Consider the following 15,972-nt stretch of genomic DNA (forward strand, 5'->3'; position numbering starts at 1 on the left):
GAAGCCCGGGATCTCGTCGTCGGGAAGATCTTCGGCGAGCTCGTCATCCACCAGCGTGAATTCGATGCCGGCAGTACTCAGCCGCTTCCGTACAGCCACGAGCGCAGCCGAAAAGAAAAAACGAGCTAGGCCTGAAGCTTCTCGTGTGAAGGTAGTCGAGCGCCATAAGCGGTGAAAGAAGCGACGAACAAATTCTTCTATAAAGCGAAGACCTTCAGGCGACCCCGGAAACAACCTCTGTCCCTCTTTTATCCCTTCGGTAAAATTGGAAGAAGCCTGCACTCCAGCTGCGAATAACTCGTTAGAGAGCCCTTTCGCTTTTTCCTCCAAGCTGGTATTGTGGGATACTAGAGAATCTTTCTCTGCCTGCAAGATTTTCTCCCTTTCTTGCAGCCTCCTCACCTCGGCAAACAACCCCTCTTTCGATGACTCCGACACCGCCAAACTCTCCTTCAGGCCTCGAACTTCCTTCGGAAGTTGAGTCACCTCTTTCTTTTGATTATCGTATGCCTCGCGCGAGACATCATCCCACCCTAGAGGGCCCGAAAAAGCAATGGCGAATTGCTACATGTACAAAAAGTTTAAACAAGGTTAGCCATGAATAAAAGATATAAAGCTAAGGATTGGTTCGCATGTACGAAATAAGACAAACCTGCGTAATATTATGAAGAAGTAACTCGAGTCGGTCACCTTTACTCATCTGCCCGAAATGGGCGATATCCCGGGGAAATGCCAAAGACCGACAAGCGGCAATGGCATTCTCTGCGTTCTGGCAGAGATGAAGTGCAAAATTGGTGGGTAAGGATGACCCAGCCGGCCCAAGGGCCAAATCAGCCTTCCGCCTCTTCGGAGCGGGCTCTTTCTCCACCACTTCTTCGGTCAAGGGGGGTGGCGGCGAAGAGGCCAGAACTATCGCTGAGGACCGCCGAGGAGGCTCAAATTCCTCAATACGAGGTCCACCCCGGGGGCGTGGGGGCGCGGCGTTTTTCTTAGAGGGTCTGGGCCTTAAAGCCCCTTCCTCTGAAGAGCGTTTTTCAGATTCAGCAACCAAAGGACGTTGGAACTCGGACGCATCGAACCCAGGCTCCGGCTCGGAAGGACGAGTGGCCGGCTTGTCACCTCGGAACATCCTTTTCATCCTTAAATCTGCTCACAAAATTGGGAGAAATATGATAAATAAATGAGGCGCAGAATAAATAAATACAAAATTAACGAGGTGGAGAAAACAACCACCCAGAGTAGAACGATAAGTCGAAGTAAAAACGGGCGTCATGTCTAAACCCACCTAAGTCCTCCCGAGTCAAGGAATAGGTGCCGTTGTCATGGAAATAAAAGTGACGAAGCATCGGCGGAAAGCTGGTGAGGCTATCCGGGACACCGTAGCTCGGTTGGAAATGAGATATCATTTTTAACAGATAGTCATCAATCGCCAGAGGTTTTCCCCTTTTCTTCTCGGGCAAGGTGGCGAGCCAAGGGCACAAATAGGGGGTATCAACAGGATTTTTCGCGAAGAAATAATGACCTTGCCACCCATCGGTCTTGTTGGGTGGCATTAATATCTTGAAACCCGGACGAGCCGAGATAGAAATGTGGAAGGGACTGGAATTGTTTAACACTATAACGCTCCGGAAACGAGCAGGTGTAGGAATTATCCCCGACCAGGCACAAAGCATGCGAAACCCGGTCATGACTATTATGGCATGAGGATGGAATTGGTTAAGGGACACGTTACAGAGTTGGGCAATCTCGGAGAACCAGGGCGAGATGAGGAAGGAGAGACCAAAGTAAAACTGCTCCGAGAACCAAGTACTGAAACCTAAGGGAGGGTTTAACGGACGATCATCTCGCGAGGGTAACACTAACTCAACATCGGTAGGGAGGCCTATGTCGCGAGCTAAGTTAATTAGGTCTATTTCGCTTAAAGTACTAGGCCCCCTTGGTCATCTAAATCCCGCCCCCCGGATAAGGAAGGAGAACCACTCCTCGCGGAAGACGGAACCTCTTTCCTGCCCCTTTTCTTAGGTCGTTCCAAAAGTTTGCCTAACGGGGAGAAGTAAGGTCCCCCCTCCGATGAAGAGGAAAGGGAAAGGCCGGGGTGTTCACCCCCCTCCCCAGAAGGCACTTTTTGGCCAAAGGGGTCGGGAGAATGGGCGGACATAATCGATCTGAAGAATGAGGCGGAGGTAATAAAAGATCGGAGAAAGAAGCAATACCTTGGATCGGGGAAAGAAGAGGCGCGAAGGGTGAAAACTCTGTTTCAGAAAATAAAATCACCGGAAAGAAAAACAATAGAAAAGAGAGCACGGAGGTGAGAAAGAAAAAAAAAATCTTTGCAAATTAAGTCAGTTGGATATTTATAGAGGAAGAAAATGGAGGAGAATTAAATCTCAACCGCTTATTTGGACGAACGGGATCAAAAGCAGATTGCCTCGAACTTGACGCAAAAGCGCCGATTGAAATCCCCTCATGATGACCTAGGGAACTCGAATCGACTACATTGATTGACAGGATAATGAATAGGGGGCGGAAGGCACGCCTCCCCACCAAAAGTAAAATTAAAACCGAACTATTACTTCGCACCTCGTACTCCATATTTACCAAACGAGACAGGACGAAGCCTTCCCGTCTGATAATTAAGGAGTAGGGGGGAGTAGTTGATATGGGCCGCTCTGGCAAAACCAAATAAACATAGGCCCATGATGATAAGCCCATGATGGCTCAGCTCGTTATTACAAGAGAGGTCGTTGGACCGTACAACCTTGGAAACGATATGGGAATGTCTTAACTCGCCAGCCCAATACCAAAACGAGGTAAAGCGAGCCCAGAGCAATAAAGGCCCAAGATACATGACTTGAGGGCAGGGAGAAACCCTAAAAAGGGAAACCTTGGAGGCCAAGACTTCATCATCTATAAATAGGAGAAGACATTATATTTCTTGACACATGCTTTTACGTACTTTTCATAAACATACTCTAAAAATATTATACTGACTTGATCGTCGGAGCTTTCCCGCCGGGAATCCCTCCCGGCGTTGCAGGTCTCTTCACCGGAATCCAAACCAGGGTATAAGGAGTGCGAGAAGAAGCCCTACGGACGAAATATAGAGGACCTGCAACCAACTGGAAAATATAGTAACTAGAATCACAAATGGAAATGACAAGTCTGACTTGGACCTTATTTCCACCATGCATACTCAATACCTAGCCAAGATATGATGAGCAGGTGGAAACACAAACTTTACAGCCACGGGATATGAGGAAGGCAACCAAAGTGCCGAAGAAAAAAGGCAAATCTTCACCCAAAATTAAAACAAAGCGGCGCCGCCCGAGAAAAATTGAAACGGAAACCAACATAATTGTTTCCTGATGTCAGTTCTAATTTAGAACATCCAAGGTGCAGTGAACCCGAAATCCTTAACGTATTTACAATCTTTAATATCTCAAACAAGACCTAAAATAGTAGTTCTATTGGAGCCGAAACAAAATGAGAAAAAAAATTGTTTCAAGAAGTATATGCATGGGAATCCTATCAATTCGTATATTTGGATATTTTGGAGAGAGGAGGTGGCCCTTCAAGTCTCGGAAATCCATGAGCAATGTATTACGGTGAGGGTGGATTGACCGAATTATTTCAGTGGCAAGTTTTCCTTCGTTTATGCTAAATGTTCTCGTTAGGAACGCTTGTCGCTTTGGGAATGCTTGGTCCAACTCAGCAATAACACCAATGTCCCCTGGATTACTGGAGGGGATTTCAACGTGATTAAAATCCTAGAAGAAAAATGGAGCGGGTCCAATGCTAATTTACGAGGAATGCATGTGTTCAATAAATTCCTCATCGATTCTCGACTCATGGACGCTGGCTTGGAGTGGAATACTTTTACTTGGAGCAATAATCAACGGGGAAGAAATTGTATATGGCAAGGAATTGATAGAATTTTGATGAACATAAGTCAGTTTCCGCCTCCTCGCTCAAGGTCCTTCATCTGCCCCGAACGCAATCAGACCACTGTTATTTACTTATTGTCTTCGGAGTTTGCAGCCTTCAGATTTTGATTTTCAAAAAATGTGGACCGATCACCCAGACTTTGAGTCTTTCGTTGCAAATAATTGGCCTCAGTATTCTCCGGATAGTCGCCAATCCTTTGAGAATAAACTATCTTTAATCAGAAAATCTCTTAAACTATGGAATTGGGAGATCTTCGGAAAGTTAGAGGATAATATTGCAGCTCTTCAGAGTCGAGTCAAGGAGCTGGACTGTCGTCTCTCCAAGGATTGGAATGAGGAGATATTCACAGGTTCAAAAAGACAAACGAGACCTCTCTCAACCAATCTATCCCCTTCAAAATAGCTAAAATGCATGCGTCAAGAGTATAAAAAATTTCTAAGCTCGACCACCCAACAGCAGGTCTTGTTGAACTATAACTTGGCAGAGAAGTGCAAAATATGTAATAAAGAGAAGAAAATGAAAATACTTAAACTGGAAATTGGCTACGAATTGAATTAATTATTATATGCTAATATGCTGCCTTATATAGGCATACACACATAGAATTCCACTAACAAACTAATCTCTAGAAAATAGGAGATATAACTGGCTTGCTAATGACTTGGTAAAAAAAACAATTATTAAACTAAGATTCGGTAAAAGACTAACAAACTCTAGACTTAGTCAAAATGCATGTGCTGAATGTTGTAATTTAACACTTCCCCTCAACATCAGCACTCATTTTCATCAAACCGAGATGATGACATAAGCTTGTAAGCTGGTTGCTATTCAAGCCTTTTGTGAACAAGTCTGCCACTTGATTCTTCGTCTCTATATATTCCAACTTAATTTCTTCTTGAAGAACTTTCTCCCTGATGAAATTTTACTGTACCGCTACGTGCTTCGTTCTAGCATGAAAGACTGGATTTTCCGCCAAACGTATTGTCGACTGATTATCGCACAATAAGGAAACCATATAATCTAAGGGTTGATGCAGATCATTCAATAAATATATGAGCCAAGTACTCTCTTGTGCCGCCATTGCCGCAGCCCGATATTCCGCTTCGGTTGTTGACAAAGAAACAGTGGGCTGCCTTTTGCTACACCAAGAAATTGCTCCGGACCCAAGCATAAAGACGTATCCAGTAGTTGAGCGTCGAGTATCATGGTCCCCAGCATAGTCGGCATCACAGTAACCAAATAACTTGCAATCTCCACCTTTCTTATATAAAATACCATGACCAAGTGTGGTTTTCACGTACCTCATAATTCGCCGAACAGCTTCGAGATGGGGTTTCTTTGGATTTTGCATGTACCGACTCATCACGCCAACTGCAAAAGAGATATCGGGCCTTGTTATAGTTAAGTAAATCAGGCTACCCACCAATTTCGATACATCGTTGTATCTTCCAAATCACTTCCTTCGTGAGCACACATTTTGGCATTTGGCTCCATAGGTGTCGAATTTGGCTTACTGTTAACCATTCCAAATTTCTGCAGCAAATCCCTAGAATATTTTTGTTGGTGGAGAAATATTCCTTCTTGAGAATACTCAATCTCTAAACCAAGAAAATGCTTGAGTTTGCCAAGTTCCTTCATTTGGAAACGAATGGATAGGTTCTCCTTTGTTCGTTGAATTTCTTCTTCGCAATCACCTGTTACAATTAAATCATCCACGTATACTAGCACAATAGCTAGTCTCGATCCACTAACTTTAACGAATAAATTAGAATCAGCCGATGTTACCGAATAGCCACTATGAGTAAGAAATTCAGCAATCTTACCATACCAAGCTCTTGGAGCTTGTTTCAAACCGTAGAGCGCTTTACGTAGTTTGCACACATATTCTGGATGATCCCGACTTTGGAAACCCAATGGTTGATTCATGTATATCTCCCGATCCAACTCCCCGTGCAAAAAATGCATTCTTTACATCCATCTGCCACAAGCTCCAATTTTTTTTTGCAGCAAGTGCAAGTAAGACTCGAACGGTTGTAAGCTTTGCGACTGGACTAAACGTTTCATCATAGTCTAGTCCATATTGTTGAGAGAATCCTCGAGCTACCAATCGAGCCTTGTACCTCTCGATCGATCCATTTGCGCACCGTTTTATATTGTACACCCACTTGCAAGAAATAGGCTGCACTTCTCTTGGTTTTGGTACGAGCTCCCAAGTTTGATTGCGTTCTAAAGCACCAATTTCTTCTTTCATAGCTTTATTCCATTCGAGGTTTTGAGATGCTTCCTCAAACGTCTCAGGTTCTTTAGCATCTTTTTCTTCTACAATGGCAGCAGTGGCATATTTAGGATTCGTCTTTCTAGCTCGTGTTGATCTTCTTAGCGAAATTGGCGTTTCTCCTCCGCTAGATTCAACCTCTTCTCTTGGTTGTTCATAAACACCAGTTTGCCAAGGATTTTGAGCTACGTCTTCTTCACCATCACCATCATCATTTGAAGCATCATCTACACTAAGTTGAATCTGGGCTGATTTCAACTTATCTTCAAAATTATTTGAATCGGGTAATATTTCCTTTTCCGAAGACCACCAAGAAGAAGCTTCGTCAAACACCACATTTCGAGATGTGTAGCATTTTCTTGTTGTAGGATCACAACATTTCTACCCTTTTCGTTGACTATCATAACCGACAAAAATACACCTGACTGCTTTCTTGTCCATCTTGTTACGTAAATGATTAGGAACAAATACATAACACACGCAACCAAAAACTCGAAAATAGCTAACTATAGGTTTCATATTCCATAGTTTTTCAAAAGGTGAAAGAAAGTATAACCTTTGTTGGGGGCGCCGATTAATTACAAATGCAGTCGTCGCCATTGCTTCTGCCCAAAATTGACCAGGAACATTTTTCGCGTGAAGCATGCTTCTACAAATTTCCGCCAAGTGTCGGTTCTTTCTTTCGGCTACGCCGTTTTGCTGTGGAGTATTGGGGCACGTGAAGTGATGGCGTATTTGAAACTCCCTAAGAAAATCAGAGAACTCATGTGACGTATATTCTCCCCCGTTGTCCGATCGCAAACATCGAACCTTCCTACCAATTTCCGATTCTGCACTCTTTTTAAACTCTTTGAAGTTTGAGAAAGTTTCGGATTTTTCCTTGAGGAAATAGACCCATACGAACCTGGAGAAATCATCAATAAAAGTTACCATATACCTCATTCCGCCGATCGAGGCTAGCTTGACAGGTCCAAACACATCAGAGTGAATTAACTCTAATGGTTTCTTTGCTTTGAACTTTGATTCTTCATATGGCAGCTGATGCGATTTCCCGTATTGGCATCCTGCACAAATTATATCGGTTGTTACTTCAAGGTTGGGAAGACCCTTTAATATCGTCTTTTTCATCATCACATTCAGCTTAGAATAGCTAACGTGGCTTAGTCGCATATGCCATAGATCTGCGGTTTCATTTTTCCTCGTTTTGTCAACGTATGCTGTCTCGGCACTCATCACATAGATGGACTCTAGCTTCTTTCCCTTCATTATCGGCTCTTCCACAATCTCCAGGTGATGGTATATCCTTACATCCTCCGCGCCAAATAATACATATTTGCCCGATTTCGTAATTTGTGCTACGGATAAAAGATTTTTCCTCATTCGTGGAACGTGATATACATTTTGCAGCGGTTCTTCATTTGCATTATATTGAGGAGAGATCAGAGTATTACCAACGTGAGCTATTGGTAATTTTGAGTTGTCGGCTTTCACGACCACTCGATTTCCCTTATATTCACAGATATTTTTCAGCTTCTCCTTGTCGCCTGTCATATGATTTGAGCAGCCCAAGTCAACTATCCAATCATTCTCATAATCGATTTGAGATGACATTGTTGTTGCTAGAGCTAGCTCGTCTTCGTCCATCGCAAGAAATGCCTCGGCATCCTATTCCTCTTCACATTTGGAAGTAGCAGCATTACTTTTGACGGGCGCCTTTTTCCTCGCCCAACAAACGCTTTCCATGTGGCCCTTCTTCCCACAATTATGGCACTTCCCGTCAAACTTTTTGTAGTTGCCATAATTCTTCGAAGATCCCCCTGCACGAGTGCTCCATTCCTTTTGATAATGAGTTTTTCCTTTATCCTCATTTCTCCTAAATCCACCAGCATGGCGTTGTTTGGTATTCCATTTGCTTTTGTTGACGTAGAGAGCTTCCTCTTCACCTTTAAGCGAAACTCCTCCCATTTGCTTCGCTAGAGCTTCTTGACCGGCGAGCAAATTCTCGAACTCGACAAGTGATGGCTGATTTGGCCAACCCTGTATTGCAGCAACAAAGCCTCTATACTCAGGCCTCAAACCATGAATAATTATTCTCTTTATTCTGGTTTCTCCGATCGGCGCTTCTGGGTCTAGCTCAGAAATTTCCCGACATAGTGACTTTACTTTATGAAAATATTGAGCGATCGTCATATTAGATTGTGCTACGGACAATAGCTCGCTCTCGAGAAGTTGAAGCCTCGTGTCATTCTTCTTGGAAAACAGCTTGGCGAACGTATCCCAAGCTTCTCTCGGGGTTTTGGTATCTCGAATGTGCTCCAGCACATCGTCTTCAATCGTAGTCTTCAAAGCGACATTGCTTTGCCTGCCTTTATCTTCCATTTTCGCAATACACCATTTGCATCTTCTACCTCAGGTTGCGTAACTTCACTTCCGTTAACAACCTCCCACAAGTCTTGGCCTTGCATGTAAGACATCATGCAAGTAGACCAAGAATTGTAGTTTTGATTGTTAAGCTTTCTGATTCCGCCAACAACTTGGAGATCGCCCATTCTCGAAATTGATACTTTGTTACGAAATCAAATGCCGGCCTGTCCTCCTGGCTCTGATACCAGATTGTTGAACTATAACTTGGCAGAGAAGTGCAAAATATGTAATAAAGAGAAGAAAATGAAAATACTTAAACTGGAAATTGGCTACGAATTGAATTAATTATTATATGCTAATATGCTGCCTTATATAGGCATACACACATAGAATTCCACTAACAAACTAATCTCTAGAAAATAGGAAATATAACTGGCTTGCTAATGACTTGGTAAAAAAAAACAATTATTAAACAAAGATTCGGTAAAAGACTAACAAACTCTAGACTTAGTCAAAATGCATGTGCTGAATGTTGTAATTTAACAGGTCTTTGCCGAAATCATTATGGACAAAGACAATGAGGATCGGTTAATATTCACGAAAACCATCTCCGGCAAATTCTCTATCGCCACATATTCGGAAATTCTCCGCCCTAAAAAGCCGACGAATAAATTTTCCTAAAATATATGGCACCCTAAAATCCCGATGAAAATCAGCTCATTCTTTAATTTGGATGCTAAATTATGGAGCTATCCCAGTCGACCTGAACCTCAAGAAACGGGGATGTGCTTTCCCGTCTAAATGTTGTTGTTTCTCACGCCCTCGCGAAGAGAGTTTAAGTCATTTGTTTGTTCAGTCAGACGTGGCAAAAGGAGTCTGGCAATATTATGCAGAGACGTGGCAAAAACCGGCGGTATATGGGTCTATGCGACACCTCATCAAAGTCTGGACGGAGGGTTTCAACATCAATGCTCAATATGGTTTAATTGCTCTTGGTATTTTGATATTCGGAATTCGGATGATGTTGGGAGATATGGAAAGCGAGGTGCACAACAGTTTTTGAGGATACTCCAATGAATACTATTGCTATCATCGCAACATCTCTCCCTCATTGAACACGCTGAATGAAGCTCTGGTAGTGAAAAATTCGATGAACAATTTTGGCCAAAGCCGAATCATTTCAAGGTCAACGTAGACTGGTAATTTAATTAGCTCAGGCGGAGGACTTATTCGGTCTCATGAAGGCCATTTTATTTTTGGGTTTTCCTACTCGTACCCCATGGGAATCTTCTTTTGGCCGAGGCTACAACCATCTTAGAGGGAATCACGTTATGTCACGAGCTGGGACTGGATCAAGTGACAATAGAATCTGATTCTAAGATGGAAGTCGATATGATCAACTGAAAAATAGGAGTGGCTTGGGAGCTTCAATACGTGATCAGTGGTATACGAAGACAGATTTTGTCTACCTGGCAGGTGGATCACATTTATCGCGAAGGAAATCACGTGGCGGACGGTCTGGCCAAGTTGGCTTCTAGGCACAATTCTAAATTAGATTTATGTAATAGTTTAGATCTTCCTAGTAAGATTAGACATTTAATTACTTTGGATAGTTTAGGAATTTATACTTTTCAAAATCATTGTAAATATGGGGTAGCCGACGAGGTTTTTAAAGAGGCTCCCCTGTGCCTTATCGGAATAAAAGTACAATTTTTGGCCCAAAAGAAAAAGTAAGGACAATCTTAATACATTTATAATTAACATCATTAAACATCATTTCAATAACATTTTTAATAACTTCTAAAATCATCAGACATATGACGACCAAGAAAACATCATCATACATATGTCTCATAAAATTAAATAAAGGAAAAAGAAAAGTAAAAAATGCAATGTGATTATGGGTAGAAATTGAAATGGGATTTTGAAATCCCGTCGATTTTGGTCCGAAAATATCCGACTTTGGAAATGTATTTTTCATTCTGATTTCAGAAGTTCCGGTTTCGATTTTCCTTTTTTTTTGTAGTGGAATTGGAATTTTTTATAACATTACCGAAAATTCAGATTTCCGATCCAACTTTAGTTCCAAATAGTTTTTCAAAATATATAATATAATTTTATGATATATTTTTTTAATTCCTTAATATAATTTCGAGACATTAATTTTTATTTTTTTGGAACTTAAATTGGAAATCATTTTTAACTTCCGAATAAAATTGGAAATTTTCCAAAAAAAAAAAATTCCAATCTGTTTCATCCGATTTCCACCCCTAAATGTGGCTCACGCTGAACATTTCAAGAATTTGGAGAATAGTTTAATCACAGTAGGTCAGTTATCTAGATTTTTTTAATTAGTTTAAATTAATTTACAAACAATGTTAATGATAACTTCAAATTATGGGAATTTTTTTTGGACGGTCTTTGACCAATAAAAATATTTATGGTAATGACATAAATATTATAAAAATTATATATCAATATTAAAACGTGTTGATATTAGTCAAAACCATTAAAATCATCCAAACACATGTAATTCATCAAACAATAACTTTAAATGCAGATTTTTTTCTAATGTTTTATTCATTTGTTGAATCTTGTATCTATTTATGATCACAACATAGATATTTTAAAAATTATTTATTTATTAACATTAAAATGGGTTTATGGTAGGAAAAGCAATTAAAATCTTCAATACACGAAATCACCAAACAATAACTTTCAACATGAAAACAACTTTTTTAGCCATTAATATTTACGATTTATCCGCTTATCGAGTACCCTAATTATGTGAGAGAGTTTTGGAGAGAGAGAGAACAAAACTTAGAGGTCTCATCACTTGAGCTCTCATTTAAGGATCTAATTTACTTAGAAAGTGAACTCTGATCTAAGGAGCACACTTAGCAAATGAGATCTAATAGATTTAAATAATCAACCAACATATGCAAGTCATCCCATCTAACAAAGTGTATTGAAGATTTTATATGGCATTTAGTAACCCTTTGTTATACCGAATTGGTAAGAGTTTCTCGTGTTATAAATATAAGATATCAAAATTGTTCTTATGCCTTGTTTTAGCACATAACCTCCTGAATAGTATGTTTTAAGGGGTAGATTAATTTTATTTTTAATGATATTTATAACACTGAGATTTTTTTAACAATAAGAGTAAACACATAGGTGATAAATGCAATAAACCCCAAACAATATCACATATAAGCTAAATATTCAAAATAAACATATTACTACGAAAACTTTAAGTGGTTATTTTTATAACATGGTTTCAATGAATTTTGTAACTTACATATCATTTATGATGGTATCATCTTATCATACCTTTTTCTTGAAAAAAATATTAAGACATACTAAATCAAATTCAATTTAATTTTAGGGGCCTTAAGATATAAGTCCCTAGTGACAAAACTTATTAGAACTAAATGACAACCCTAACTAAACCTTTGCTACACATCATTCATAAAGTTTATTCCAAAAATGCCCTCCCACTCACAAATTCGAAATTGCATTAAGTAAATTTCAAATTGCATTTATCGTTTTTTCAATCTGCATTTAATATATTTTATTTTTCCAACCAACCTTTTAAATTTTTTTATACAAAACACGTTTACCGTCCTTTTCTTTTTCTCTCTATTTCTTCATTGTAGCAATTTTTACAAAATTAAAAGAAATATTTTTTTCTCTTCATAATATTGAAGATTACGAAAAAAAAAAATTATTTTTTCTAATTCAATTTACATATTTTTTATTTTTTTTTGGTTTTATATATTGTTAATACTATAGTAAACTATAGTATACTATAGTCTATTGTAGTATACTACGGGGTACAATAGCATACTTGTGCTATAGCATACTACGGTGTTCTATAGTTTACTACGGTTTACTATTCCAAACCCTAGCCGCAAAACAAATCTTAGCCGTCGCCAAACCCTAGCCGCCAACAACTCGCAGCCCCACCAACTTCTATCCACCAAACCCTAGCCGTCAACCAAAACCCTAGCACCATCAAAGAGGCCTAGCTTGATGCAACCACCTCCCACCGTAGACGAACCTCACACCAAAGTCTTCAATGGCCATCTACCACCATAACCATCCGCTCTAATACACGACAACCGCTGCCGCTCTCAACCATCATGAGCCATGAATCACCGCTGCCATTTCACACTAAAAAAGAAGGGAATGATGGACGAGACGAGCGAGCGTGTGGTCAGATGAACGACACGTGGATACACATCGGATACGAGGCAGTCAACTCTTGAGTTGTTGTGGCTGCCACATCTCTTTTGACGTACCTTCACCAATCTCTTTTGTATTATCAACAATCAATGAGAAATACTTTTGACAGATCCTAATAAATAGTAGAGGCCCAAGAGAGCTGATATATTCAGATCTGTATTCTCCGACCGCCATCCATCATAGTGACCATAATTGGGTGAGAGAGAGGGAGAGGAAGAGGCGAGAGGGAGAGACGAGAAACAGATGAGAGAGGCGAGAGGCGAGAGATGGAAAAGAAAAGAAAAATAAATCTGATAATTAGTTGAAGAAACGTGAGATATTATATTTAGGGTATAAGGGCAAACTAGGGATAAAATAAAAATTAGGGATGTGGGTCATATATTATTTCAAAGTAGGGATTTAATTAAAATATTGGATTTAAAGTTGTCATTTAGTTCAAATTAGGTTTCATTTAAGGGACTCTTAGCATATTACCCCTTAATTTAATTTTATGGGTTATAAAAGTTTCATATAATCTTTTTATTATTAAAGATGTTTATTTAATTTACACATTTCGATACCCAAAAAGAAAAAAGAAAAACAAAGAGAGAAATGCCCAGGTGTCAATATATTAAGTTGATGTCTTGATTACAATATAAATAATATTTTTACCTAAGTAACCACAAGTAATACATACATATATATACATAATAAGTTACTAATAAGGGTAGAATAGGCATCACAAAAAAACACTTGTTTTCAAAGGTAGAGAGATATATTATGTGTGTGAGGAGTATATGTTGGTGATGTGTATGTATATCAGTAGGTGAATGTGTGTGTGTGCGCAGATTCAAATTTGAAGTAAATTTTATTTTTGTTTAACTTTTTTTCTTTTTCGCAGGTCTTGGTGTTTGAACTACTATACAGTAAATTTTTGCAGAGTGACATTGTGTTCGTCGTTCAAAACAAGCCGTTCTCATGTTGAATAGCGGAATTCGAGTCAAATTTAGTCGTATATATAACTATAGATTACTATAGTTATTTATAGTCACAAGTAGTAATATATAGCGTTATATAAGCTATGTGTTTTTTCTTATATATAGTGATGTTGATGATTACATTTTTCAATTTTTTTGTTAGGTAGTAATTATTTTATAATATCAAGATTCAAATTGTGAATTTTGTTCTTGGTGTAGATGATTTTTTTTATCTAATTAGCAGTCTACATAATTGATCGACCATAACTTTTTGGTAAAAAAACAGTGTCCTGCCAAACAATACCGTAAAATTACCGAAACTCCGGTCACCACTACATTTGGTACCGTATTGGTACCGTACAACTATTAAACGGTAGAATAACGGTATTGTATTTTTTGTACCATGGTAATACCGTACCGTACCGCAAATTTTGAATTTTATAATTTAAATAATATATATATTTATTTTATATTGGTTAATTTAATTAAAATTAAATTACTGCATAAAATAAATAGGTTAAAACTTAAAAAAATTAAATATAGTTCCTAAAAAATTTATGAGACAACATTGAAGCTTAGTGCACCAAAAAAGTGTACATCTCATATGATTTTCACTGAAATAGTAGGACTACAAATTGAGATTGAAAAGAAAATCCATCACTCTAGTAATCTTATTTTGCAAGGTGTGGCTAAATTAATGAAGTTGAAGTTTGATAAATATTCGGGGAGCTTTGAAAAACAAGATCATATACATAGTCAATGTTCTAGTTTAAAGTGTTGTGTTTTTATAAATATCGTCTTATTTTAATTTATATCTTCAAAGTATAACAAATTAAAATTAACGGTAGAGTACCACGTACTGATATACCTTATCGAAAGTAACGGTATATCGAATAGCAGTATAGTGCAACATGTACCGATAATATCGGTTTTTCAAATTTTAAAAACCGAATATGTCGGTTTTTATTGGTTCGGTGTTAATTGGTTTTTCGGTTTTCGGTTAAAGGTTTCGGTATAAATTCGGTTTATTTTCGGTTTCAATTTCGTCTATTTTTGTTCGAATCGGTTCGGCATAAAACCGATATGTTTGGAATTTCATTATATTTATTTGAGAAAATTAACAAATAACGACCGAAAACTAACTAATAAAAAATACGTCACAACCCAAAATTAATTAATAGAAAAACATGTCACATGGAGGCGCTCGAAAGATATCTGTTCGGTTCGGTTATTTTTTTATTCTGCATACACAAACCGATATTTTCGGTTTTTCAAAAAAACAAATTTACCGTGTATGTGGTTTTAAGTCGGGACGGTACATATCGGCTCCATTTTTTCGGTTTTTCGATTTCTCGGTTCTTTTCTCACCCCTACCTCTCCGATCCCCCACCCCTCGACTTCTTCGACCCTACACTCCCCACCCCAATCGGATGGAGATGATCTAAGAAAAGAGCCCAAAATATCGAAAGGTAATAAAAATTAAAATTAAAAAACAAACGCAAGTTAAATTCCTAGCCTTGTTGGAGTTGGAGTTTTTCCTCATGAGCTCATCATGCAACTTTTGATCAGCCTTGTACACTCTTATCTCCTTTTCTCTCTCTTCATCTTTTTTCATTACCCGCCACTTCTTCTGCCGCAACTTGGTCGGAACTTTTCTCCTTCTTCTCAGCCGGCTCGTCTTTCCCTTCACTTAGTATACCACACAATCTCTCGCCAAGTACTTCTGCTTATAAAGCCATCGAATAGGGAGATGGCTCGGAATATTCCATCGGTGTATTTATTCTGCCAGTCGAACGAATTTGTTCTGCTGAACCCATGAGACCATAAGGCGAGTAATCTCTTGAAGGAACATTAATATTAGGAGATGTTTCAGAATCAGAATATTCCATTGGGATATTCAAAGGTGTAAATTGTCTACCTAGTTCTTCTAATTCCATGACACCTAAAAGATCGTTCGGGTGATTTAAAGCCATCAGGTCAGAATTATGTGAGTCATCTTCAATCGGATTCGGAATATTCCCCGATGTTCTCGACAGATTTAACGCTCTTTCTGGATTATTATTATTATTCGAAGATATATGTGTGTCCAATCTCTCTCTCTCTCTCTCTCTAGATCTCTCTCTTGTGTTTTGTAACAGATGATAAAGTAATAAGGTCGCTGAAATTGCTGTCCATATATACTGA

The 15,972-nt window shown here is 38.9% G+C and overlaps 1 protein-coding gene and 1 pseudogene across 1 annotated transcript; both read right to left on the reverse strand.

Annotated features, from left to right (window-relative positions):
• Positions 1 to 4,462: 4,462 nt before the first annotated feature.
• LOC148771120 (uncharacterized) lies at positions 4,463 to 8,927 on the reverse strand. The gene is made up of 2 exons (XM_088817655.1): positions 5,769 to 8,927; positions 4,463 to 5,639 (listed from the first exon to the last, which is right to left on the reverse strand). The coding sequence occupies exon 1, from the start codon at positions 8,597 to 8,599 to the stop codon at positions 7,886 to 7,888; it is 714 nt and encodes a 237-aa protein (XP_088673781.1). The 5' UTR covers positions 8,600 to 8,927; the 3' UTR covers positions 4,463 to 5,639; positions 5,769 to 7,885.
• LOC148771121 (secreted RxLR effector protein 161 pseudogene) lies at positions 4,697 to 5,308 on the reverse strand (annotated as a pseudogene).
• Positions 8,928 to 15,972: the final 7,045 nt, after the last annotated feature.

This window comes from Erythranthe guttata, chromosome 4, assembly GCF_056151865.1.
Source record: "Erythranthe guttata isolate IM_541 chromosome 4, IM_541, whole genome shotgun sequence".
Lineage (NCBI taxonomy): Eukaryota > Viridiplantae > Streptophyta > Magnoliopsida > Lamiales > Phrymaceae > Erythranthe > Erythranthe guttata.